Source organism: Bombina bombina, unplaced genomic scaffold, assembly GCF_027579735.1.
Source record: "Bombina bombina isolate aBomBom1 unplaced genomic scaffold, aBomBom1.pri scaffold_480, whole genome shotgun sequence".
In the NCBI taxonomy this organism is placed as follows: Eukaryota; Metazoa; Chordata; class Amphibia; order Anura; family Bombinatoridae; genus Bombina; species Bombina bombina.
Genome location: NW_026512338.1, coordinates 261,986 through 289,443, shown reverse-complemented (window position 1 = coordinate 289,443; position 27,458 = coordinate 261,986). Strand labels below are relative to the sequence as shown.

Sequence of the window (27,458 nt, the reverse complement as noted above, 5' to 3'; positions counted from 1 at the left end):
TTTACACTGACCACATAAACAGGAGGTAAACTAACCCCTCAATAGAAAGGAGAGATTCTCCTCTTCCAGAGTGTGGTCAGAGAGTGGTCACATGCCAGTCTGAGTATCACAGGGCTCAAGCTGCATGATCCCCCAAGACTTCATAGAGACCCAGCTCCTCCTGGTCTAAGCCTAAGCAGACCAACATGTTTACGCCCTTATCCAAGTCAGCATTAAGGTGTCCCCCTGTTAGGATTCTCTTCCTGTGGGAGGCAGATTGTGAATTGTCCTCCCTGAGGGCCTTTTATTGAAAGCTCTCCACACAGGCAAGATATTCTAAAATGATCCTTCAACAATGTGAGATCCCTAGTGAAATTCTTAAAAAGCAGATTTGCTTCATAAATGGGGAGAGTCCACAGCTGCATTCATTACTTTTGGAAATTCAGAACCTGGCCACCAAGAGGAGGCAAATACACCCCAGCCAAAGGCTTAAAGACCTCCCCCACTTCCCTTATCCCCCAGTCATTCTTTGCCTTTCGTCACAGGAGGTTGGCAGAGAAGTGTCAGAAGATTTAAGATAGTCTCTTATGGAGGGTAGTACTCTTCGAAATGGGACTGGAGTTTTAAGTAATCCTGTCAGCCTCTCAGTGGATGAATGTTAGAGTCCGGCGATGCAGGGAGAGTCTTTCTGCGAAACCATCCCGACTCATTTTAACAGCTCCTTAGCAATCAGTGTTGACGAGTTTCGCTGCCTGCTTTCTTCACTCAAGTCCATGTCAGAAGCGAAGCTACTATCTGTTACATTTGAAGGGCTTTGTTCCTGTTTTACAGCGTAGATTCCGGTAAGATTGTGTAATTTTACTTTGATGATGTGAATGTAATGTAAACGAAGAAGTCAGGATCTCAAAGGGACTCCTTTAACTTTATGGAATCATGGGTTAATATCTCCTGAGGGGGGTTATTGAACAGGGGGGACTAAAATCATGTTTGTTATGTGATTTTGTCTGCTAATCTGTAGTGAAATTGGGCTTGTGGCTATATTGGAACATAAAGGCTTTTTTGTCAGGCTGCACGGCCCTGGTGGCCTTAATATAGAAAGAGGGAGCGCCAACTATAGGCTAAAGTATCAGAATAACAGAATAATAGTAAAATACATTTATTACATTCACATAAACTAGGGTACCCTATGTACATATAACAATTCAATTGAAAACAATTATAAAAATAGTTAAAAACAATAGAGTAAGTGCCCCTCAGGAGAGAGGGGAATACCAAAACATATATAAACACAAAAAAATGTGTATTAAAAGTCCCACATGATATAAAAAAAAGTAGTGATATCCTTAACAAATGTCTTGTGGAACAAATTCAATGCCCTTGTGAATCCAATTAATCCTTTGTGTATGATGGGGTATCCAAGAAATCAAAAATCAAAATAAAGATGTTAATGAAAATATGTGATTAAAAAAAAAAAAAAAAATTAAAATAAAAAAAAAAATTGGAGAAAAGTAAATCAAGTGAAAAAAGTGAATAAGAAATCCAATAGGATCCAACAAATTGCAGTACCTGGGAAAACAAAAGTCACATAGTGCAATAACGCTAATATAAATATAAATTTAATTGAAAATAGGCTTACCCTATATGTAAACTCGAGCAGTGACTACTTATAACATGTACATCAACGCGTTTCGGCTTCAAAGCTGGGCCTTTCTCAAGGACCTGTTGGTCTTGGCGCGCTTTTTTCTGGCCTGCACGGTGTACCTGGTGACTAGGCGTGGTCACATTCTTTTCTCCATTTCCGTATTCCTGACCATGTGGTGACGGAGAGAATCTGCTCGGTAGTTGTCTGGGTCACAGGAGGTGATGAGTGCCCCAGCCATTGGGGTGTAAGATTCCGTTTTTATTTTTTTCTATCCATAATTATCACCCAGTTATGGAGGCTTCTGATTTTTTGGAGACGGATGTCTCTGCTTCAGATTCTACTTCTTTCGAAGAGTATGAAATGGCCCGGGTAATCCATCCAATTCAGTTATGTTCCAAATACCACTTTAGAGTGCTCTCTTCTCCCAGAACAGGTGTGAGGGTTTTTTCCTGACTTGTTTGCCATTTGCTGCTGGCAGCCATTTTACTCACCTCTCTTGCTGACTTTGGTGCATTCTGGGAGATGCTGCTCACTTCCTGTACTTCTTTTTATGGCCAGACTGGTTTACATCATCCATGTGAGACAGGATGCAGTCTCAGAATTGTGATGTCATCACTTATTATTTAAAGGGCCTTTGTTCAGTATGCTTTGCCCTTGCGTTGTATCAGACCTGTTTGTGAGAGCTCCTGTGTATTACCTGGCTGTCTGACGTCCTTCCTGGTTCCTGATCCCTGGCATGTTCCTGACTCTGCTTGTTCCTGATTTCGGCTCGTCTGACTACTTGCTTTGGCTCCTGACTTGGCTTGTCTGACTACCAGCTCTAGTTTTGACTCCTGGCTTGTTATTTGTCTTGTGGACTTTTTATTAATTTTTGCTATTAATAAAGGTGTGATTATTTTTGCACTTCTCGTCTCAGTCTGATTCCTGGCACCCTGACATTACGCAAGGGCCATGAATCCTGATGGTGCTAATAATCCACCTTTACCTGCCATAATTTCCAGGATGGATGAACAGGATCACTGCTTGGATCAATTTCCACTAGCCCTGCAAACCCTGCTGACTCGCACTGCACATTTGGACCAAAGTGTCCCGCAAGTTATGGCTGCTCCTTTTTCCACTGATGCACCTAGTCCTACCAGGAGCTTGTCCGGTTTACACCTCTACCTCAGCGATATGGAGGCGATCCTAATCAGTGCAGAGGGTTTTTGAATCAGGTGGGCATTTACTTTGAGATGTTACCTCAGGCGTTTCCCTCTGACAGAGCTAAGGTGGGATTTCCCATCTCGTTACTCTTTGACACAGCTCTTGCCTGGGCTAATCCCTTGTGGGAGACTAATAAACCTGTGATTTCAAATTACCTTGAATTTGTGGCCTCCTTTCGAAGGGTATTTGATGTTCCAGCTCCTCCTCCTCTGCTGCTAAACGACTTGTGTCCATTCAGCAAGGTACAAGATCTGTTGCTCAGTATGCCATTGAGTTCCGTACGCTTGCAGCAGAGGTAGGCTGGAACAATGAAGCCCTTGTTGCCGCCTTCTTTCATGGGCTCTCTGATGTGATTAAAGACGAAGTTGCTGCCAGAGATTTACCAGAGGATCTCAAGGCATTGGTGTCTTTTTTGATCCTAATTGACATCAGACTAAGTGAGAGGCCTTCTTTCAAGGAGTGCTTGCGGAAGCCTCCTGTACCGTTGTCTCCTACGTGTTCTTTCCCACCCATGCCTCCCTCTCCTCCGATGCCTCCTGGTCCCGAGTCACCAGGTACTGCTGAGCCGATGCAGTTGGGATTCACACATCTCTCTGTGGCGGAGAGGGCCTTTAGGAGGAGGGAGGGGCTCTGCCTCTATTATGGGTTTCAGGGCCACCTTTTGAAGTCTTGTCCTACACGGCCGGGAAACGCTCACACATAAGGTCCTGTCGAGGGCAGACCTTAGGTGGTTTATCCTTGTCCCTGGAACTTCTAAAGGAGAAACCTTTGGTCACGATTGTCCTTTCCTGGGTGGACTCCTCCATAGTCACCTAGGCTCTTGTTGACTCCGGTGTTGCAGGCTATTTCATGCTTTTATATCGAAGCACTCCATTCCTGTTTTGCCTCGGTCCTTTCCGCTTGCTATTGAGGCCATTGATGGCAGGCCCCTTCAGCCTGCACTTGTTACTCACGAAACCGCTCCGTTGTCCATGGCTGTTGGGGCTCTCCATTTTTAAACCCTCCAGTTCCAGGTGATAAACTCTCCGCATTTTCTGGTTGTTCTGGGTTATCCCTGGCTCCAAAAGCACAATCCCAGTCTCGACTGGCGCAGGTCCGAAATTTTGTTGTGGTCTCCGCAATGTATTTCCACTTGTCTTCAGAAACTAGTTAACGTCTTGTGCACTTCTTCAGTATCTCAATTGCCAGAGGAGTACCAAGATTTCCTAGCCGTTTTTTACAAGGTGTGTGCCGGTACGTTGCCTCCTCACTGGTCTTCTGCCATAGACCTGCAACCCGGAGCCATTCCTCCTCGGGGCCGGGTTTACCCTCTGTCTGTTGCAGAGAATTGTGCTATGGAGGAGTATGTTTCCAATTCTCTGTCGCGGGGGATCATCCGCAAATCCTGCTCTCCTGCAGGGGCTGGCTTCTTCTTTGTGAAGAAAAAGGGTGGCGAGTTAAGACCATGCATCGATTATAGGGGTCTTAATCGTCTTACCATTAAGAATGCTTACCCTATTCCGCTCATTACGGAACTCTTTGACCGCCTCACGGGAGCTACGGTCTTTACTAAGCTTGATTTGAGAGGAGCGTACAATCTCGTTAGGATCAAGGAGGGCCACAAATGGAAAACAGCATTTAACACCAGGAGTGGGCATTATGAGTATCTTGTAATGCCCTTTGGCCTATGTAATGCTCCTGCTGTTTTCCAGGAATTTATTAATGATGTCCTACGAGATATGTTGCAACAGTGTGTTGTGGTGTACTTAGACGACATCCTCATACACTCACCCACACTTGAGGCTCATCGTTCTGATGTTAAACGGGTTCTTCAGAGACTACGTGAGAACGGCCAGTTTTGTAAACTTGAGAAATGTGAGTTCCATCAGACTCAAGTAACCTTCCTAGGTTATGTTATCTCCGTTGCAGGGTTCTCCATGGATCCTGACAAGTTATCTGCAGTTCTGCAGTGGCCTCGCCCAGTTGGTCTTCGGTCTATTCAACGTTTTTTATGGGTTCGCCAATTACTATAGAAAGTTCCATTGGTCACCTACTGCCATTAAGTCCTTTGATAGTCTTAAGACTGCCTTTGCTGCTGCTCCAGTTCTGGCTCATCCTAACCCTGTCCTGCCTTTCGTTCTTGATGTTGATGCGTCTGAGACTGGAGTAGGTGCTCTCTTGTCTCAACGTCCTACACCTGACGGTTCCTTGCATCTGTGTGGCTTCTTTTCTAAGAAATTGTCTCCAGCAGAGTGCAATTATGAAATTGGCAACAGGGAATTACTGTCTGTAACTTTGGTACTCAAGGAATGGAGGCATCTTCTCGAGGGTACTAGCGTGCCAGTGCTCATTCTTACTGACCACAAGAATTTAACTTATCTATCTGAACCAAAACGTCTGTCGCCCTGACAGGCCAGATGGCCGCTATTTTTGTCTTGGTTTAATTATGTGGTCTCCTACCTGCCTGGTAGTAAGAATGTTAGGGCTGATGCCCTCTCTCGACAATTTTCACCTCTGTCCAAGGAGGAGTCTGTACCTACTCCAGTTATACCTCCTGACCATATTTTGGCTACCATACGTACTAATTTGACTTCTCCCTTGGGGTAGGAGATCCTGACTGCACAAACCAATGCACCTCCTGAGAAACCTAGTGGTAAGTGTTTTGTTCCTGAGAATCTTCAAACTAAACTTTTGCACACTATCCTAAAGCCGCAAGTCACCCAGGCAAGAACCAAATGATTTGGTCTGTCACTCGACAATTCTGGTGGCCAGGTCTTCGTTCTGATGTTGCTGCGTATGTTGCCTCCTGCTCAGTTTGTGCACAGAATAAGACTTCTCAACATCTTCCTGTGGGTCTTCTTCAACCTATTGCTAATGGTGAGTGTCCTTGGACACATCTTTCCATGGACTTCATTGTCGAGCTCCCTGTTTCCAATGGCAATACTGTTATCCTTATGGTGGTTAACCGTTTTTCTAAAATGTCACATTGCATTCCCTTGAAGAAGTTGCCTACCGCTCAGGAGCTTGCTTCAATTTTTGCCCGTGAGGTCTTCCATTTCCCTGGGTTACCCAAGGAGATAGTGTCGGACCGGGGTAGCCAGTTTGTCTCCAGATTTAGGCATTCCTTTTGTGCTCAAATGGGGATCCAGCTCTCCTTCTCCTCGGCATATCACCCTCAATCCAATGGGGCTGCGGAACGGTCTAATCAAGCTCTGGAACAGTTCCTCTGTTGCTATGTCTCAGATCACAACAATAATTGGTCTGAACTTTTACCTTGGGCAGAGTTTGCTCGTAATAGTGCTATTAATGCTTCCTCCAAGTTATCCCCGTTCATGGCGAATTATGGGTTTCAACCATGCCCGATTCATTCATGTCTCAGGGTATTCCGGCTTTGGAAGAGCATCTCCGGCAACTCCGTTCCACGTGGGTGCAGATTCAGGATTGCCTTCATCGTTCTATGCAGCGCCAAAAGTTCCAGGCTGATCGTAGGCGTCTGCCTGCACCTTCCTACCAGGTTGGGGAGAGAGTTTGGCTGTCCTCCCGCAACTTGAATCTTCGTGTGCCTTCCAATAAACTGGCTCCCCGTTATGTTAGTCCTTTTCGAATACTCGGACGGGTCAATCCTGTGGCCTACGCTCTTGACCTTCCTCCTGCTATGCACATCTCCAATGTTTTTCTCCCTCTTGAAACCACTGGTTTGTAATCAGTTTACCACTGTGTTGCCTCGTCCCCGTCCTATGATTGTTGACAACCATGTGGAGTATGAGGTCAGCAGTATTTGGTTCATTGGAGGTGCTACGGTCCAGAGGAGCGTTCATGGATTCCCTTCTCTGATGTTCATGCTCCCGCCCTCCTCCGTGCCTTCCATGCCCGTTTCCCCAATAAGCCTTTTGTCCTCCCGCGGGGGAGGGGTCGTTGAGGGGAGGGTACTGTCAGGGTTTTTTCCTGACTTGTTTGCCATGTGCTGCTGGCAGCCATTTTACTCACCTCTCTTGCTGACTTTGGTGCATTCTGGGAGATGCTGCTCACTTCCTGTACTTCCTTTTATGGACAGACTGGTTTACATCATCCATGTGAGACAGGATGCAGTCTCAGAATTGTGATGCCATCACTTATTATTTAAAGGGCCTTTGTTCAGTATGCTTTGCCCTTGCGTTGTCTCAGACCTGCTTGTGAGAGCTCCTGTGCATTACCTGGCTGTCTGACGTCCTTCCTGGTTCCTGATCCCTGGCTTGTTCCTGACTCTGCTGTTCTCCTTGTTCCTGATTCTGGCTCGTCTGACTACTCGCTTTGGCTCCTGACTCGGCTTGTCTGACTACCAGCTCTAGTTTTGACTCCTGGCTTATTATTTGACTTGTGGACTTTTTATTAATTTTTGCTATTAATAAAGGTGTGATTGTTTTTGCACTTCTCGTCTCAGTCTGATTTTTGGCACCCTGACAACAGGTAACTTAGAGTTTGCCGAGCCATCCGCCCCTGGGGATCCCATATCCCACGCGGCGTGTCCCCTAGATCCTTCCTTGGAAATGTAAGCAGGTGTCCCTAATGCTGTTACCCCTTCTCCGGAAGGCGGCATGTTTCTTCCAGAGGTTACAGTACAGTTCCGTATGGCCATATCTATGGCATTGGTGCATTTACATCTCCTAGAGAAGGAAGTGTTGCTGAGATACTGTCCGTGTTCTGCTAACCAGGGCTCGTCAAGCGTGGGATCGTCTGGGTCAGGTCAGCCACCTGGGGAAGCAGTTTCCTCTGAAGCTTCAGGGGTTCAACCCTCGGGCCGGGGTCATCACTTGCCCCGGCGGAGGTAAGTCTTGTTTTTCACTATAGACTGGCACGCCTTTGTGTCCTGCTTCAACATGTTTTGGTGGTGCTGGAGGATCCCAGTCCTAATAGGTTGGGGGATCCGCGGTCTTCTGTTCCAGATGACAACCTGGGTTAGACGTGTGAGGATGCAGTTAATCTCCTTTTCGTCTCCAGTTTCCTTTTTTTGGGGTATCTTATTCCAGTTCTGAGCTTTGAAGGAATGGGGTCTCTGATTGGCTCGTCCCGTTAGTGTACCTATTCTTCTTTGGCGTTCACCTGCGTGTGCTGCCTTCTTTTTCTTTTGATCCGGTTAGGATGTGTTTTATTTCTTTTAGAAGCTCATGTCTGTTATAATTTTTCTGTTGGGAAACATTTCTTCTCTGGAATTTGATACTGGTAATTTTGTGGTCGCTTGACTTCCGCGTAAGTTGCATGTTAAGGTTTTAGTACCTTGTTATGTCCTTAGTTTTGTCGATCCTATAGGATCTTGATTTTTCTGTGGCCTGGGTCAGTTTTGAATGCCCTATGTAACAGGCTGGTCCTGGCCGGGTGCTAAACTCTGTTCCTTACGGCTTATGTCATCCAGATGGTGCTGGTGTAACTGGCTGCCTGGTTGGATGGTGAGTTTCTCACTCAAATGAGGAGTTAGTTTATCTTAGGTTCTCTTCAGATCGAATTATGCTTTTTGCTAGAGTTTTCGTGAAGTGGAACTTCCTTGAGCTTCAATTCATTTTTGAGGCTCTGCCCATGCAGGGCTCCAACATGGAGAGGAGGCCTTTCGTTCCCAGACAACAGGTTGTTCCTCATCTCTTCTTTTAAGAGGGGGCATCAGGGTGACTAGGTGTTCCTTACACGAGTACTCTTTCACTGATGGGTTACAAATAGCCTCGCCTAAATCGTGATTGCAGGCGACTGAAGGATTGCACTCAGTCCTCGCTGTCCTTTCCTATTTGTTGGTGAGGGTACAGAGTGAATCCTGCTAAGGATTACTATTGGTAATGTTCCTCGTCTTCTCTTCAAGGTCTTCTTTGGAATTGTCCTTTTGGATCTGTTTTCCTTGATGATGGTATATCTTCCTTTGGGTTGAGGCTAACTGGGCCTTTTTTGTCTCCTTTTCCTTGGGGTTAACCTTTGGTCAGCTGTTTCAGGAAGTAGGGCCTTTGGGTTTTCTACTTCCGGGATTCCATCTGCTCCCATATTTTTTGAGTTGCAGATTAGGTTGTTTAATCTTTTCTCTTCTCAATCCAGAATTTCTAGGGTTGAGCTCTGTTTTCTGGACATCCCCTTAGTCTCTGGACTAAGTGGCTGTTGTCCCTAGTGCCTTAGGGTCAACCAGAGTGGCTGTGTGGCTTTCATCATGCCTAGCACCCTTTTTTAATTTGGGACTTGTATCCCGTTGTGGGTGTCTTAAGCACTCTGTGTCTGGAACTCTTGTGTGAGAGTTTAGTGTCCAAGGTGCCTTGGATATGACTGTGATGCATCACCTGGGGTGCGAAGTCTGCTCCGGAGGGGGTAACCCGGGGGTTCCTTAAAGGGGTATTTCTGTGTAAACTTGCTCTGAGTTCTGGGTGTCCGGGTTTATGTGTCCTTGTCTTTGACTGGATTTTCTGGAGTTCTGTGCCAGATCCCTCCTTTGGGGTGGATTTGGATGGCTTAGTGGCAGTTTATGATTCTTTGAAACCTGAAGGTCAAGAGTTCGAATACAGCTGTGGCTAAGTACTTTAATTATACTTGTCCTGCAAATACCCTTGCCTAAGACATCTTTATTCCATAGTATCCACCTAATACTGGGAGGTAGTTTTTCTTCCTCTGTTAAGTGGGGTTGTTTCCCCAGCCTTGTGTACAGGATGTCAGAGTGAAGGGATGAATTTGTTGTGATATGCCATCTCTGTACTTTTCAGTGGAGGGTCTCTCTTTGGGAGGGCCCTTAGTCTTCAGGGAAGGGGGCTGTGTCTGGGTCCTGGAACCCAAGCTTTTTTTGGGGGTAGTTCTCCTTACTTTTCCTTCCTGGAAGTCTGATGATCGGGGAAATTGTATTTTGGGCATTATCAGTCACTCTTGGTGCTGGGTCTGTTGCCTGGAGCGAGGGTTTAGGGATCTGTCTAGTCTATTGATCTTTGGTCTCGTATCATAGTTTCATATTGTGAGCCTTCCTTAAGGGGATGCTTCACGGTAGATCCTTTCTCGACAGGTAGTTTTCTCTACTGTTTTCTGGGTTCTGGTCTCTTCTTTCCGGTCCTTCTTGGGAAGGAGTTGTTCTGCACTCTTGGAGTCCTTTTTCTTGAGGATGGTCCTGTGCTGTTTAATGCCTAGGGTTGGTGCCTCCGGCTGCTAAGTCCTCCGTTTGCTGCAGGAAGCCTGTGGCTTTGGAGGAGTATATGCAGATATTTTGATACTGTTTCAGCGACTTCCGGGGACGGTTTGTCTTTGGTTGTTCTTCTTGGGTGCGAGTTGGCACTCTGTGTAGGGGAGGGGTTTTCCTTCTCCCTTTTAGTCTCAGGGCATTAATTGATCCTTGGTTTATTTGCAGATAGGGTTTTTTTCATGGTTTTGCCCTGTTTTATCCGGGTTTACTCTTTTGGAGTTACCTTTGGGGTTTTTTTGCCCTAGTTTCTCATCTGAGTCCTTTTTCTTCCCTTCTGGGGGAATGTTGATGTTCCCCTTACTTTGGGTCGGGGGCGAGTTTGTTTTGCGGGCTGAGTGTCTGCGAGACTTTGTCTCCTCAGTGGCTTTTTGGTCCGGTCTGTTGGGCAGTTACTTGGGTTGTTTCTTTTTGTCCCTTTGGCTTCTAGTGAAGCAGTTTTCTTGTTGGGAGTTTGGGTGTTTTCAGGCTGTGGTGCCCTTAAGAAAAACTGAAATTATTTTTTTTGTTCTTCTGGCACCTTTTTCACCCTGATATTTTTCTTACTTTTCTTTGTTCCCTCGGATGAGGGAAGTGGGGGAGGTATTTAAGCCTTTGGTTGGGGTGTCTTTGCCTCATCCTGGTGGCCAGGTTCTGAATTCCCAAAAGTAATGAATGCTGCTGTGGACTCTCCCCATCTGAAGAAAAGAAAATTTCAGGTAAGCATAATTTAAGTTTTTGCTATACTTCTCCAGAGGGGCATTCCCTGCATTTCTGTATGTGAAGGAAAGACAAGCCCAGTGCAATATAGCACTGCATGACATCAGAGTTCTGTTGTATTTACACTTTGTACTTTCTATTTTATATCACTTTATACTTTAGATTAAATTGTATTACATTTAAACGTTTCACTTTCTATTTTGTATTTTATTTGATATGCAGCACTGTATTTAGGATTCTGATTTTACAAATTCTGATTATGTTTTCACAGTTTCTTTGTAACAAACAAATAAGAATCATGCTTTATATATTTAGGTGTATCTTTTACAAATTACATTGCAATTCATTTGTTAAAATAAAACTTAAAAACTGTCATCTTAATTGTCCCAGAGAGCTTCATTACTTTCTATGGACCAGATAATCAAACATTCTCTAGTTTGGAGATAAATTATAGTGCAGACTTCACTGGGGCTGAATTCACTGACGTTTCTTAGAAAAAGGGAGGAACCTGGAAGTCCCTTAGGGATGAAAGATGGCTTTCATGGAAATTAATGAAGCTCTCTGGGATACAAAATTTCCCATGGGAGACAGAAGGTAACTCGAGAACACCTGGGGCTGAGTTTGCATCAATTACAAATTAAACAGAAATGTTTAACAATTGAACTTGCTTTTGTCTACATTTTAGAATATATTACTTTTCTGTTAGTTGAAATAAGTGTGTTGCGAATGTTGAGAATACTTCACCTACATACAGCTGGCAAGATAAATCAGTGAGACTAGCTTGTTTAAAATGCATACATCATTTCTTAAGAATTGTGAAAGAGCTTCAGACATACCCTGAGAACTCTCTTGTTCAGCCCAGGGAGATGCCCTGTTCCTCCCACTTTCTAAAACTGTTAGTTTTAGTTTACAATTGCGCAAATACAATGAGTAATGTAATTTGTAAAAGATACACTGAAATATTCAAAGTATGATACAAAATTTTTAAAGTAACACAGAAACTTTCAAAACATATTCAGAATTTGTAAAATCACTGCTGGATCTAAATCTAACGGCTAGATTTAGAGTTGGGCGGTAGCCGTCAAAACCAGCGTTAGAGGCTCCTAATGCTGGTTTTGGCCGCCCGCTGGTATTTGGAGTCAGGAAAGGGTCTAACGCTCACTTTGCAGCCGTGACTTTTCCATACCGCAGATCCCCCTACGCCATTTGCGTATCCTATCTTTTCAATGGGATCTTTCTAACGCCGGTATTTAGAGTCTTGGCTGAAGTGTGCGTTAGAATTCTAACGACAAGACTCCAGCTGCAGAAAAAAGTCAGTAGTTAAGAGCTTTCTGGGCTAACGCCAGTTTATAAAGCTCTTAACTACTGTGCTCTAAAGTACACTAACACCCATAAACTACCTATGTACCCCTAAACCGAGGCCCCCCCACATCGCCGCCACTCTATTAAAATGTTTAACCCCTAATCTGCCGACCGCACACCGCCGCCACCTACGTTATCCCTATGTACCCCTAATCTGCTGCCCTTAACATCGCCGACACCTACATAATATTTATTAACCCCTAATCTGCCGCCCCCAACGTCGCCGCTATCTACCTACACTTATTAACACCTAATCTGCCGACCGGACCGCACCGCTACTATAATAAATGTATTAACCCTTAATCCGCCTCACTCCCGCCTCAATAACCCTATAATAAATAGTATTAACCCCTAATCTGCCCTCCCTAACATCACCGACACCTAACTTCAAGCATTAACCCCTAATCTGCCGACCGGAGCTCACCGCTACTCTAATAAATTTTTTAACCCCTAAAGCTAATTCTAACCCTAACACCCCCCTAAATTAAATATAATTTTTATCTAACAAAATAAATTAACTCTTATTAAATAAATGATTCCTATTTAAAGCTAAATACTTACCTGTAAAATAAACCCTAATATAGCTACAATATAAGTTATAATTATATTGTAGCTATTTTAGAATTAATATTTATTTTACAGGCAACTTTGTAATTATTTTAACCAGGTACAATAGCTATTAAATAGTTAATAACTATTTAATAGCTACCTAGTTAAAATAATTACAAAATTACCTGTAAAATAAATCCTAACCTAAGTTACAATTAAACCTAACACTACACTATCAATAAATAAATTAAATAAACTACCTACAATTACCTACAATTAAACCTAACACTACACTAGCAATAAATTAATTAAATACAATACCTACAAATAAATACAATTAAATAAACTAACTAAAGTACAACAAATAAAAAAGAACTAAGTTACAAAAAATAAAAAAATATTTACAAACATTAGAAAAATATTACAATTTTAAACTAATTACACCTACTCTAAGACCCCTAATAAAATAAAAAAGACCCCCAAAATAAAAAAATGCCCTACCCTATTCTAAAATTAAAATAGAAAAGCTCTTTTACCTTACGGGCCCTGAAAAGGGCCCTTTGCGGGGCATGCCCCAAAGAATTCAGCTCTTTTGCCTGTAAAAAAAACATACAATACCCCCCCCCCAACATTTCAACCCACCACCCACATACCCCTAATCTAACCCAAACCCCCCTTAAATAAACCTAACACTAAGCCCCTGAAGATCTCCCTACCTTGTCTTCACCACACTGGGTTCACCGATTCGTCCTGGCTCCGACGTCTTCATCCAAGCCCAAGCGGGGGGCTGAAGATGTCCATGATCCGACTGAAGTCTTCATCCAAGCCGGAGCTGAAGAGGTCCATGATCGGGCTGAAGTCTTCATCCAAGCGGGAGCCGACGCGGAACATCCATCTTCACCGACGACTTCCCGACGAATGACGGTTCCTTTAAGGGACGTCATCCAAGATGGCGTCCCTCGAATTCCGATTGGCTGATAGGATTCTATCAGCAAATCAGAATTAAGGTAGGAAAATTCTGATTGGCTGATGGAATCAGCCAATCAGAATCAAGTTCAATCCGATTGGCTGATCCGATCAGCCAATCAGATTGAGCTCACATTCTATTGGCTGTTCCGATCAGCCAATAGAATGCAAGCTCAATCTGATTGGCTGATCGGATCAGCCAATCGTATTGAACTTGATTCTGATTGGCTGATTCCATCAGCCAATCAGAATTTTCCTACTTTAATTCCGATTGGCTGATAGAATCCTATCAGCCAATCGGAATTCGATGGACACCATCTTGGATGACGTCCCTTAAAGGAACCGTCTTTCGTCGGGAAGTCGTCGGTGAAGATGGATGTTCCACGTCGGCGGGATGACCATGGATCCGGAAGAAAGAAGATTGAAGATGCCGCTTGATAGAAGACTTCAGCCCGATCATGGACCTCTTCAGCTCCCGCTTGGATGAAGACTTCAGCTCGATCATGGACCTCTTCAGCTCCGGCTTGGATGAAGACTTCAGTCGGATCATGGACATCTTCAGCCCCCCGCTTGGGCTTGGGTGAAGACGTCGGAGCCAGGACAAATCGGTGAACCTGGTGTGGGGAAGACAAGGTAGGGAGATTTTCAGGGGCTTAGTGTTAGGTTTATTTAAGGGGGGTTTGGGTTAGATTAGGGGTATGTGGGTGGTGGGTTGTAATGTTGGGGGGGTATTGTATGTTTTTTTTTTACAGGCAAAAGAGCTGAATTCTTTGGGGCATGCCCCGCAAAGGGCCCTTTTCAGGGCTGGTAAGGTAAAAGAGCTTTTCTATTTTAATTTTAGAATAGGGTAGGGCTTTTTTTATGTTGGGGGTCTTTGTTATTTTATTAGGGGGCTTAGAGTAGGTGTAATTAGTTTAAAATTGTTGTAATATTTTTCTAATGTTTGTAAATATTTTTTTTATTTTTTGTAACTTAGTTCTTTTTTATTTTTTGTACTTTAGTTAGTTTATTTAATTGTATTTATTTGTAGGTATTGTATTTAATTAATTTATTGCTAGTGTAGTGTTAGGTTTAACTGTAGGTAATTGTAGGTAGTTTATTTAATTTATTTATTGATAGTGTAGTGTTAGGTTTAATTGTAACTTAGGTTAGGATTTATTTTACAGGTAATTTTGTAATTATTTTAACTAGGTAGCTATTAAATAGTTATAAACTATTTAATAGCTATTGTACCTGGTTAAAATAATTACAAAGTTGCCTGTAAAATAAATATTAATCCTAAAATAGCTACAATATAATTATAATTTATATTGTAGCTATATTAGGGTTTATTTTACAGGTAAGTATTTAGCTTTAAATAGGAATAATTTATTTAATAAGAGTTAATTTATTTCGTTAGATAAAAATTATATGTAACTTAGGGGGGTGTTAGGGTTAGAATTAGCTTTAGGGGTTAAAAAACATTATTAGAGTAGGGTGAGCTCCTGTCGGCAGATTAGGGGTTAATGCTTGAAGTTAGGTGTCGGCGATGTTAGGGAGGGCAGATTAGGGGTTAATACTATTTATTATAGGGTTATTGAGGCGGGAGTGAGGTGGATTAGGGGTTAATACATTTATTATAGTAGCGCTGCGGTCCGGTCGGCAGATTAGGGGTTAATAAGTGTAGGTAGGTAGCGGCGACGTTGGGGGCGGCAGATTAAGGGTTAATAAATATTATGTAGGGGTCGGCGATGTTAGGGGCAGCAGATTAGGGGTACATAGGGATAATGTAGGTTGCGGCGGTGTACGGAGCGGCAGATTAGGGGTTAATAATAATATGCAGGGGGCGGCAGATTAGGGGTTAATAAGTGTAAGGTTAGGGGTGTTTAGACTCGGGGTTCATGTTAGGGTGTTAGGTGCAGACTTAGGAATTGTTTCCCCATAGGAAACAATGGGGCTGCGTTAGGAGCTGAACGTTGCTTTTTTGCAGGTGTTAGGTTTTTTTCAGCTCAAACAGCCCCATTGTTTCCTATGGGGGAATCGTGCACGAGCACGTTTTTGAAGCTGGCCACGTCCGTAAGCACCGCTGGAATTTAGAGTTGCAGTGGCGGTAAATATGCTATACGCTCCCTTTTTGGAGCCTAACGCAGCCCTTCTGTGAACTCTAAATACCAGCAGTATTTAAAAGGTGCGGGCGAAAAAAAGCACGCGTAGCTAACGCATCCCTTTGGCCGCAGAACTCTAAATCTAGCCGTAAATGTTTTAAAATATAAAATAGAAAGTGCAAAGCCTGAATGTAATAATACTGAAAAGACCCAATCTGAGTGTAAGGTAGTATAAAATACAATGCATAAAGTGTAAGTGTAACAAAATTCTCATATCATGCAGTGTTATATTGCAATGGGCTTGTCCCTCTTTCATATAGAGAAATGAGAGAGATCTTGCAGTGCTGGAGAGTTTCACCTTTTCCCTTTTGATCATTTAGTGAGTTCAGCCCCTGTGAAGTCTGCACTACAATTTCTCTGCAAGCTGGACAATTATTTAATCATTGGGCCCTGAGAGAGATTCCATCTGTCATGTTTCTCAGGACCCGATCAAGGCTCAGGCCATTATTTCTTGTGTGGTGGCTCTAGAAGAGAAAGGTGTAATGTCTCAAGTTCCCTTGGATAAACAGGGTCAGGGCTTTTAACTGAAACCTGTGTGGGGTTCCCAACAAGGAGCAAATATTTTGTCCCATTCTGGATCTGAAGTCCCTAAACAAATTCTTGAAAGATGTAGATTGCATGCACTATTCTGCCTGTAGTGCAGGATGGTCATTTTATATCAACCATCGACCTTAAAGATATTTGCACATTCCATTTCACAAGAATTAGTCCTGAAAGATGGATATCTACATATCCTAATTCACAAGAATCATGTCTAATTCTTAAAGGTTTTCCTTTCTAAACGGGCATTATCAGTTTGTTTTTCTGCCCTTTGGCCTTGCCACAGCCCACAGTACTCACCAAGGTACTGGGGGTTTTACTAAAGGTGGCTCATACTCAGTGGATTTCTGTGGGTCTTATCTGGTTTGTATTTTGGTTCAGGCTCCCTCCTTTAATAATTCAGTTGAGCATGTGGAAACCTTACTGTCTCAGCTTTTCTGACATGGTTGGTGCTTTCTGGTTTCAACCACTTGAGTCTCTTCCCTGTGGTTTATAATAGACTCAGTGTCCATGATGTTGTCTTTGATGGGCACAAACGAAAGCTTCAATTAGCTTGCCCCAGGTTGCAGCACATGTAAGAAATTCATTTGGCTGATGGTTGCTGCCTAAGTCTAAGGCCTCTACTACTCCATCTTCAGTGGGAATGGAATGAAAATTGCAAGCACTTGTCTCAGGTTATCTCCGTGGATCAGGTGATGAGACTTGTGGCAGAATCACCACTTCATTTTTTAGGGGTTTTATTTCAGATGGCATAACTGGACAGCAATCTCAACAGATATCAGTCATCTAGGCTGAGGGTCCCTGAAGGTGCAAGAAGATTGCTCTCCTAGGGAGGCGAGGTTACAGATCAATATTCTGGATCTCCAAGTGATCTTTAAGACTCTCCAGAGTTGTCACAATCTCTGGCAAGAACCTTTAATTTGGTTCCAATAAAATAATGTCACAGCAGTGGCTTATGTCAGTCATCAGTGGGTAATTTCCTCGGTGATGATCGAGGTCTCTCAAATCATCAGATAGGCAGAGACTTATCATAGGGTAAGCTCAGCCACTCAGTTTCTAGTTGGAAGATGGAATTTCTAAGTTATCCGTGCCTTCACTTGGGGGGGGGGGGGGATTGGTCCTTGCATCAGGAGCTTTTCAATTAGATTGTGAGCTTCTGAGAAAGGCCACTGAAAGATCTAATAGCGTCTTATTTGAATCACAAGTTTACCCATTATTGTATCAGATCCCGGGATCCTAGTGATTCTGATGGAAGCCCTTAGTGGTTTCTTGGTATACATATTTTCTCCTTTTGTGATGCTCCCTAGAATGCTAGCTAGAATAAAGCAGGAATGGGCATCAGTGATTATGATTGCTCTGGCTTAGCCTCACACAACTTGAGTAGACCTAGTTCAGATGTAGTCTTCTTGCACACTGTGCAATCCACATATGATGGTACATGTAATCTCACAATTTTTTGAAAGAAAACAAAATTCATAATTAGAGGTAGATTTAACAAGCAGCGGATGCTGCTATCTACCCCCATAGTTTCCGGCTCAACGGAAACCGAAGTTAAGAAGAAGCGGTCATAAGACCACTGCTCCTTATCTTCTCTACCACCTTTTAGGTGGCAGACTGCAATCATCCCGATCAGATACGATCAGGATGATTGACACCCCATGCTAGCGACCGATTGGCCGCAAATATGCAGGAGCGGCATTGCACAAGCATTTCACTAGAAATGCTTGTGCAATGTTAAATGCCGACAGCGTATGCTGTCAACATGTAGCAATGTCGGACATGATTCACTACAGCGAATCATGTCCACCCGACATATAATAAAATAGCCCCTTAGTGTTAAATTAATTTCTTTCATGAAGGTGAGAGTCCACAACCCTGCCCATTTCTTGTTTCATTATGTTGGCAGCAGGTCCTGTTTTGCATTTTATTTGCCCTGCTTAGGTCCTTTCCTATTTTCTAGCTTTTCTACTCTGTATATAAAACTGTGCAATCCTTCTAGATGTGGTGTAGTAATGCTTTGCAATGTAGAGGTGTTTGCCTCCTCCTGTTGTACAAGAAGTATACCTCACTTGTGACAATTCATGGTCTATCTCCATCACAAAATAGCTGCATTTATCAGGTAAGCATACATTGTGTATCCTGAGGTCTCTTTCCCTTCATATGCATCTTGGACCGTAGTAAAAACAATTAGAAACTTCTCTGCAAAATGTTCAGTGCTTAGTAAATTTAGCTTGTTTTGTTTCATACAGTTTGTAAATAATGATGTCTTACGTTCCGTTTCTAGTTGTGCAGCTGAAGCTGGGAACTTTACACTGACGTTACAGTCTGCCAAGCATTTCTGGCATGCATGTTCTCCTTTTATAACATTAGCAGAGGATCGAGAACCCCTTAAAGATGCAACCATTTCTGTTATAAAGGCGATTACTGATGCAGAGTCAAAACTAAAACAGGTATATACTAGCAGATAATATTCACAATAGAGAGAATTATTTAAACTCTGTAGGTGTGTCAAGACTATTTTATTGTTTTTCTTTTTAAATGTAAACCATAGGCCTAGATTACAAGTGGAGCGCTATTAATATTGCAGGACCACGTCCACGCTAAGATTAGCATGCAGTCTATTACAAGAATGTACTTATAATGGATAGCGCGGCCGAGCTGAACATCACTTATTTTACAAGTTAAACACATACATACATATATACACATTTTTAAACAAAAATTAATGGGAAGGTTTTAATAGAAATACTTTAAATACCTTTGTTCTTCATTTCAGTTCAATCTTTCTATCTCTACAGGTAGAAAACTCTTTATCCAAACTGCTTGGGGAAAAGGTTTGGATATTGGAATAGTTTGTATTTGGGAATATTTGAATATTTCCATCTGTGAAATGGGATAGTTTGGAGAAGGGATTTAGCCAAGTGTAAACAGCAATAACTTATGTCAATTAGGCAATATTTACATGTAATAATGCAGCTTATATATGCAAGTTCTAAAGGTAGTTTTATATGTAAAGGGATATGAAACCCAAACATTTTCTTTTGTGATTCAAACAGACCTTACCAATTAAAAAAAAAAAGTTACCAATTAACTTCTATTATCTAATTTGCTTATTTCCCATGATATTCTGTGTTGAAGAGATACCTAGGTAGGCATCTGGGGCAATACATGGCAGGAAATAATGCTGCCAACTACTGCTCTTGCAAATGGATAACATTCTTGCAAATATGCATATAGTGCCCCAGAAATAGCCCAGCTCCCAAGCATATGCCCCTGCTTTTCAACTAAAGATACCAAAAGAACTAAGAAAAAATGATAATAAAAGTCAATGAGAAAATTGTTTAAAATTGTATGCACTATCTGAATCATGAAAGAAAAATGTAAGGTTTCATGATACTTTCGTTTACATAGTACCCTCAGAAAGATTGTATTGTACCGTAATCAGACAGGTAATCGTTGTTGATTTAATTAAATATGATCTATTTGCATTTCAAAAAAACAAAGCAGAGACCCTGGCAGAGAAGATTGTGGCTTACAGGGGGGTGGGGGGAGAATAGTAATTTCTGATCATTTTATTTTTAAGAAAATATTAAATAAAAAGTTTGGATTTCAGAATAATTTTGGGTTTGGGAATTAGAACAAGGGTATTTAATGTATTTAATGCACCTTCTGGTTTAGCGCAGTTGGCCTTACGCAACTTCTGTCTAGCGGGTGAGGGAAAGCCAGAAGAGGCATTTGTAGCGTGACCCATAGACGTTTATGGGGAAATGGTTGCGCTATCCAACCTCCCAGATGTTAGTGCGCCTAAATCTTTTGTTCACGCTTAAACTTTTTAATTTCAAGTTGTAATACAGGCTCAACAATATAAGCGCTATTGATTTAACTTGCACGGTAGTAACGCTCTATAACACTAAAATTTATTTTAGCGATCTACTCAACTCTAGGCCAAAACTTCCCATGTTCTATTTACTGAATTTACCATTCTGTGTTCTGATTTTTAGCATTAATAAAATTAGGGCTCTATTCAAATCCCATATTCTGATTTTTTTTTTAATCTTTTGTGAAGGGCATTTGAGTAATATGTGCTCAAATATTCCTCAATTTACTAAAAGAATGTTATTTATTTAAGAATAATTGGTCTAAATCAGTGACATTCAATTTCCTAACACATGGGCTGCCTATAAAAGTATAAGTTTTAAGCACACAAATAATAATCTATTTCCTAAAAGTTCCAATGGCACAGTTCCATATTTAAATAGAGTTGCGGGTACCTTTTAATTGATCTTCTCTGCTCCAGAGGGCTCTTTTGAGTTGTTGCCACCTTATTTGCCCATTGAGTTCTGCTTTTTCATGGGAGCCATAAAAACTAGTGCAGACAGCTACATATGACCCTTGGGCTACCAGTTTGCCATCCTTGACATAGATTTTTTTCTCTGCTTGCTATAAAACTTAATTTACTAATTTAGTTTATCTCTGGGTACTTACTCATTCACAAGATGTAAAAGGTTTGACATGATTTTTCCTTTAAAATTTCCTTTATTATTGTTTGAGTACCATGTTCTACTGAAACAGCTCTCTGTACCTTCAAACTATGGTTGTTGTGACCAGAAATAATACTGTCTCTGCCTTATTGCGGTTTTCCCTGGCCTAAGGAACATACTAGACCAAGATATTGAACTTTAAAAAGACACAGTACTAGATAATTGGTATATTTCTTGGTTACCTTTTTTCCTCAGTGCAGTTATTGCCTGGCTTATTTTAGTTTAACACAGAGGCAATGATTTTAGCAGGTTATTCAGCCAGTTCTCCTGTGAGACTTTTAAGCTTATCACTGCTGTGTTTCACATTTCTAGCTGTATTCATGTCCTGAGCACTTCCAAACCAGCCCTGAACTGTTGGTTAACCTATCACATTTGGACGTAATCTGTGTTTTATATTTCTCTATGTGCTCCTATGCAGAGCATGTCCAAGCTAACGATAAACAGATTGATTTGTTTAAAAATAAATATAATCCCTTTATTACCCATTCCCCAGTTTTGCATAAGCAACACAGTTATAATAATACATATTTTACCTCTGTAATTACCTTGTATCTAAGCATCTGCTGACTGCACCCTTATCTCAGTTCTTTTGACAGACTTGCATTTTAGCCAATCAGTGCTCACTCCTAGGTAACTTCACATGCATGAGCTCAATATTATCTATATGAAACACATGAACTAATGCCATCTAGTGGTCAAAATGCATTCAGATTAGAGGCAGTCTTCAATGTCTAAGAAATTAGCATATGAACCTCCTAGGTTTAACTTTCAACTAAGAATACCAAGAGAACAAAGCAAAATTGGTGATAAAAGTAAATTGGGAAGTTGTTTAAAATTACATGCCCTATTTAAATCATGAACTTTTTTTTGGCCTTGACTGTCTCTTTAAGATCAAACTGTATTCAGATTGATTATTTTTATTTTCTAAGCAAAACTGAATAATGAAGCGTTTTAATAGGGAACTAGCTGATCTCACCCATACATTGGATACCCTTTCTCAGGTATTCTTTATATAAAGCATGAGTGAGTCACAGCAAAAGCAAACTCACTTGCAAAGATCCCTGCATTAACTCCAAGCTGACAGATCATCTCTACTTCAACCAGTGGCTGTTGCTCATTCTCCACCTGAAGACAATGCCATGTTACCTACCTATAACTGAGAAAGACAATGCTGTAATATATATTTATTCATGTATTGTGCCCTCTCTCTTCTTTAACGTGTCTTGATCAGTATTTTTTATTAAAATATTGAACATATGTATGTAATGGTTTAACAATGTGCATGATCAATCTTTCATCACAACAAAGTTTACTTCTCTCTATATTTTTTTGTTTGTCTGTTTTTTTATGGGTTTTTTTTCTTAAGAAACCCAAAACTGATGTCACATATTTGCACCTGTGGCCTAGCATCGATGTTCAAAGCTGTGGAGTCAATACAGAAAATTCCAAAGGTATGTATTAAATATATATATATATATATATAACATGTTAACTTAAAGGGACAGGAAACCCCAACATTTTCTTTCATGATTCGGATATAACATACAATTTTAAACAACTTCACAATTTACTTCTATTATGAAAGTTGCTCCATTCTCTTGTTATCCTTTGCTGAAGGAATAACATTGCAATACTGGCAACTAGCTGAACACATCTAGTTAGCCAATCACAAAACAGATGTGTATAGGGACCAATCAGCAGCTAGCTCCCTATAGTGTAGGATATGTGCATATTCTTTTTCAACAAGGGATAACAAGAAAACAAAGCACATTTGAAAATAGTGCATGTTATTTTAAGACGCTTTTAACTTCACTTCTATTTGTATCATACAAATTTAATTTTGACTTTCCTATCCCTTTAAGGACAGAAATTGAAAGGCATTATATTTGTTTGCCAGGATTTAAGATGCTGCAGCAATAACTTGGTGGATAACTTTTTGTCTCATTTTTGCTAATTTTAAAGGAACTCTTAAGTCAAAATTAAACTTTCCTGATTCAGATAGAGCATGCAATTCTAAACACACTTCCAATTCACTTTCATTATAAAAATATGCACAATCTTTTTTTATATGCTCATTTTCTGAGGCATCAGCTCCTACTGAGTTCATAATATATACATATATGCAATGTTGTGATAGGCTAATAACTATCACATGATAAAAGGGGAAGGAAAACTGAACTAACTTTGAAATTTTTCAGTTTTCCGTGATACTCTTTATCACCACGCTACCTAGACACCTACAATTTTGTCCTTGTATTAATAATTGATCATTTAATTATTTATTTTTTTGTATTTTGTAGATAACTCAAAGGATACAGACTTTTCTGATGATGAGCACAAACTGAGAGTCTCTCTTTACGAGTTTTTATTTAAAATGTATGAGGATAAAAATGACTGGGAAGCTGGGCTGAAAGTGTTGGATGAAGCTATCCAAATTCTACAACGCACTAAACATAGACTGTAAGTAATGAATTAGTATAACTCATGATGTTGTAGAAACCTGTTATGTATAACTTTACCAAACCTTTTCTATTAAAATCACGGACACAATCTTTATAATTTAATTTCATAATATCTCTTCCTCCCTCTCCCCCTCCAAACCTCTGTCTCCATCTTGCTCTTTCTCCTTCTCCCTCCTTCCCTCTCTTCCTTTCCTCCCTCCCTCGCTCTCTCCCCCTTCCTCTCTCCCTCTCTTCCCCTTCCTCTCTCCCCCTTCCTCCATCTCTCCCCCTTCCTCCCTCTCTCCCCCTTCCCTCCCTCTCTCCCCCTTCCCTCCCTCTCTCCCCCTTCCCTCCCTATCCTCCCTTTCCCCATATCTCCCTCTGTCATTTGAAAGTGGAATATACCTGTTATGTTAAAATTGTACAACGCTATATAATTTGCTTTCATTTCTTTTTTTTTTTTTTTTTTTCTTATCAATTTTTTATTGAGGAAAAAGAAAGTAGATAAATGTGTACAGAACAGATAAAGTCAGCCATATAACAATCAATTGATGTACAGAGATAATGCCAATCCTCCTTTTTCTACCCCTATTAACACCAATACAGGCCACTTATGGGCCTTTTATGTTATCTTGTGAATGTCCAGGGGGTTATGTTATACCTACTTAGAACTGAAAAAAACAAAAAACAACACAGAGCAATATGCATCTGAAGTTATATAAAAGGTTACAAAGCAAAACATACTTTGATATTGTAGATGCTTAAGCTGGAGCTGATCCCCTCCAGTTAGCTATACTCACACTTAAACAATTAAATGACGTTCGTAGTTACTTAAGCTATGTACATAATCAGCAAGGAGACCCTTGCAATATTACCCTTACCATGCTATCTTATAATCTTTAGATTAGCTGTACCTATGCTCTATATAGAGAAAATTGGAGCGCTGTATCTAGTTCAAAATTTCATCTGGTGTTTCATACTAGGTCATAACTGTACTGAATCTATCTCAAAATGCACTTACAATGTATGACTCCCCTCCATACGAGTATAGTGGTTGTCGCTGAGAACCCAGGCGCAAACCCCGGCCGCTGATCGCGCCCGAAACCCAGCCACGCCTCTTCCCTTCTACACAGAGCTAGGGCTATCTTCTATGCATACTATCCCTTACATATTATTGAGATCACTATGGGGGCCCCCCATCCCCCGCATAAAGCCAACAGGGATGCAGGACAACAGTGTTGGCATTTCAGTGCTTCCCAGCAAGTAATATTTAAAGGGTTATGTCCCGATACAATAATTCAGTATTCTGTTTCAGTATTCTGTTCATAACGAATAAAATGTAAAAGAGACACAAAAACATTGAAAACAAAACATGGTTATAACTTATTTTGAGTCATTCTTTAAACTTTGTGTGTCCATGCTCTGCCAGCACTCATGATAAAATCTATCCCCCCTCAAATTGTAATTGTGAGGTCAGATCACAACTAGAGTCCGTCAGGCTAATAATCTGTGTATCACCAGCACATCTTTTCTCCCGGCCGGAATAAATCACGGCCGGGTATTCACACATGTCCATCTTTAGGTGGAAATCTGGCGTGATACCCGGCTCCATTGCCAGCACTCCTTCATAAAATGCGGTACCTCATTTGAGGCAGGTCAGTAAGTATATTTAAGTCCACATTTTCAGTGATTTTCTGCTTCTGCCATCTGTAACAGCTAATTCCCCACTAATCCCTGTGGTCTTGCATAATAGAGGTGTCAAGAGTTGCCTGCTGGCTATGACGTGGGATAGACTCCATATTGGGATTGCATGTAAGTTTTTCCCGCCTCGGGTGCTCCCGCGGCAGCCATCGGGGCGCATTTCCATCCGCCATTACCAGACCAGTGACAGGCGTCATATAGTTAATGATAGTTGGCTGCTGTACGATCATCGGAGCCGTCTTAATGTTTTGGGTCTTGGGCTTTCCCTGCAGGGGTGTATGGACTGGGTCAAGCTTACCTCGGTACAAATCCTCTCCAGCCTCCTGAAACAAAACTGTCCGGTCCGGTAATGCTATCTGATCAGATCCCTCTGCTCTGTCAATAAGGAGCTGCAGCTCCTGCTCTGTGGGTGCTTTATCAATTAGTGCCATTAGCATGGCTTCCAGCTTAGCAAAGCAGCTGTCTATCTTATCATTAAACTCTCTGGTCTCGATTGCGACGTTCCTGTGTAACTATAGTCTCTTTGGCGCCCTTGTATCTTGCGTTAGTATGTGTTTTCTCTGTGATATGATAAAGGCTGTTCTTTGTGAGTTAATAAAGGCTGTTCTTTATGAGATGATAAAGACGATCAGCTCCAGCAAATTACCCCGGAGGTCCAGGGGGAACGCTGCCTGCGAGATTAGCCGCCGCTGCAAGCCTCTTTTGTCCAGTTTCAGCCCAGGGATCATGAACACAGCAAGCTGAAGTTAATATTTCACTCTTTGATGGGTAAAAGCTGTATAATCTGAGCTATAATCGGCGGATTAATGTCATCTCACCCGGAGCTCATGATACATGCGACTGCACAGAGCCGCTACTTGGACACGCCCCCACTTTGCTTTCATTTCTTGCTAAACCAGAAAGTTTTTGTATTAGTGATGCTTACTTGTCTTTCATTTAAGTATAACTAACCATATTAAGAAAAATGCATTGACATCTGCAGTTTATGCCATAATTCCAAATTTGATCAGATTGTTGTGGATGCGAAATTCAAGCCAATTTTGACGTGTTATCTCCACTGTATAGTGTAGACTTCTCTTTTATTTGAAAAGCTGGCTCATAAAATGCACGACTTTGGTACATGTTATGCAACATTTATAAATGATCTATTATCTCTCTTCCACACAAACTTACAGCCTCTTCTGTAGTGAGAATAGTGAAAGGTTACATTTATACATTGCACTGTCATTTTATATACAATGAAAACAACACAGACACATAAACTTGTCATTTATTTTATATTCTTACGCCTAGATTACGAGTTTTGCGGTAAGATGAATAAGCAGCGTTAACAGGTCCTAACGCTGCTTTTTCACACCCGCTGCTATTACGAGTCTTGCAGGTTTAGGGGCACCGCACACTTTTTTGGCCTTACCGCAAACCAACTTACGCAAATTGCGTATAGTCTTTTTTCAATGGGACTTCCATAGTGCCGGTATTACAAGTTTGTCCTGGGAGGCCAAAAAGTGAGCGGTACACCCTATCCCGTCAAGATTTTAAAGTCAGTAGTTATGAGTTTTACGCTACAAAGCTGTAGCATAAAACTCATAACTAAAGTGCTAAAAAGTACACTAACACCCATAAACTACCTATTAACCCATAAACTGAGGCCCTCCCGCATCGCAAACACTATAATAAAAATATTAACCCTTAATCTGCCGCTCCGGACATCGCCCCCACTAGAATAAACATATTAACCCCTAAACCGCCGCACTCCCGCCTCGCAAACACTAGTTAAATATTAACCCCTAATCTACCGCTCCGGACATCGCCGCCACCTACATTATATTTATTAACTCCTAATCTGCTGCCCCCAACATTGCCGACACCTACATTATATTTATTAACCCCTGATCTCTCTTCCCCAATGTCGCCTCAACCTACCTACATTTATTAACCCCTAATCTGCCGCCCCCAACGTCGCCGCCACTATTCTAAATTTATTAACCCCTAAACCTAAGTCTAACCCTAACCCCCCCTAACAAATGTAATTTAAATAAATCTAAATAAAATTACTATCATTAACTAAATTATTCCTATTTAAAACTAAATACTTACCTGTAAAATAAACCCTAAGCTAGCTACAATATAACTAATAGTTACATTGTAGCTATCTTAGGGTTTATTTTTATTTTACAGGCAAGTTTGTATTTATTTTAACTAGTTAGAATAGTTACTTAATAGTTATTAACTATTTAATAACTACCTAGCTAAAATAAATACAAATTGACCTATAAAATAAAACCTAACCTAAGTTACACTAACACCTAACACTACACTACAATTAAATAAATTACCTAAATGAAATACAATTAAATAAATCAAATACAATTAGCTAAATTACAAAAAAAACAAACACTAAATTACAGAAAATAAAAAACAAATTACAAGATCTGTAAACTAATTACACCTAATCTAATAGCCCTATCAAAATTAAAAAAGCCCACCAAAATAAAAAAAAAACCTAGCCTAACCTAAACTACCAATAGCCCTTAAAAGGGCCTTTTG

The 27,458-nt window shown here is 41.2% G+C and overlaps 1 protein-coding gene across 1 annotated transcript in view; it reads left to right on the top strand.

The window, feature by feature from the left end:
* Window positions 1-27,458, top strand: part of LOC128644243 (cilia- and flagella-associated protein 46-like) — a gene marked incomplete at both ends in the record, with an annotated part of 384,741 nt that overhangs the window by 100,223 nt on the left and 257,060 nt on the right. The window contains 3 exon segments of the mRNA XM_053696926.1: window positions 18,513-18,678; window positions 22,136-22,220; window positions 23,070-23,229. Of these exon segments, the coding sequence (XP_053552901.1) occupies window positions 18,513-18,678; window positions 22,136-22,220; window positions 23,070-23,229 (411 nt within the window).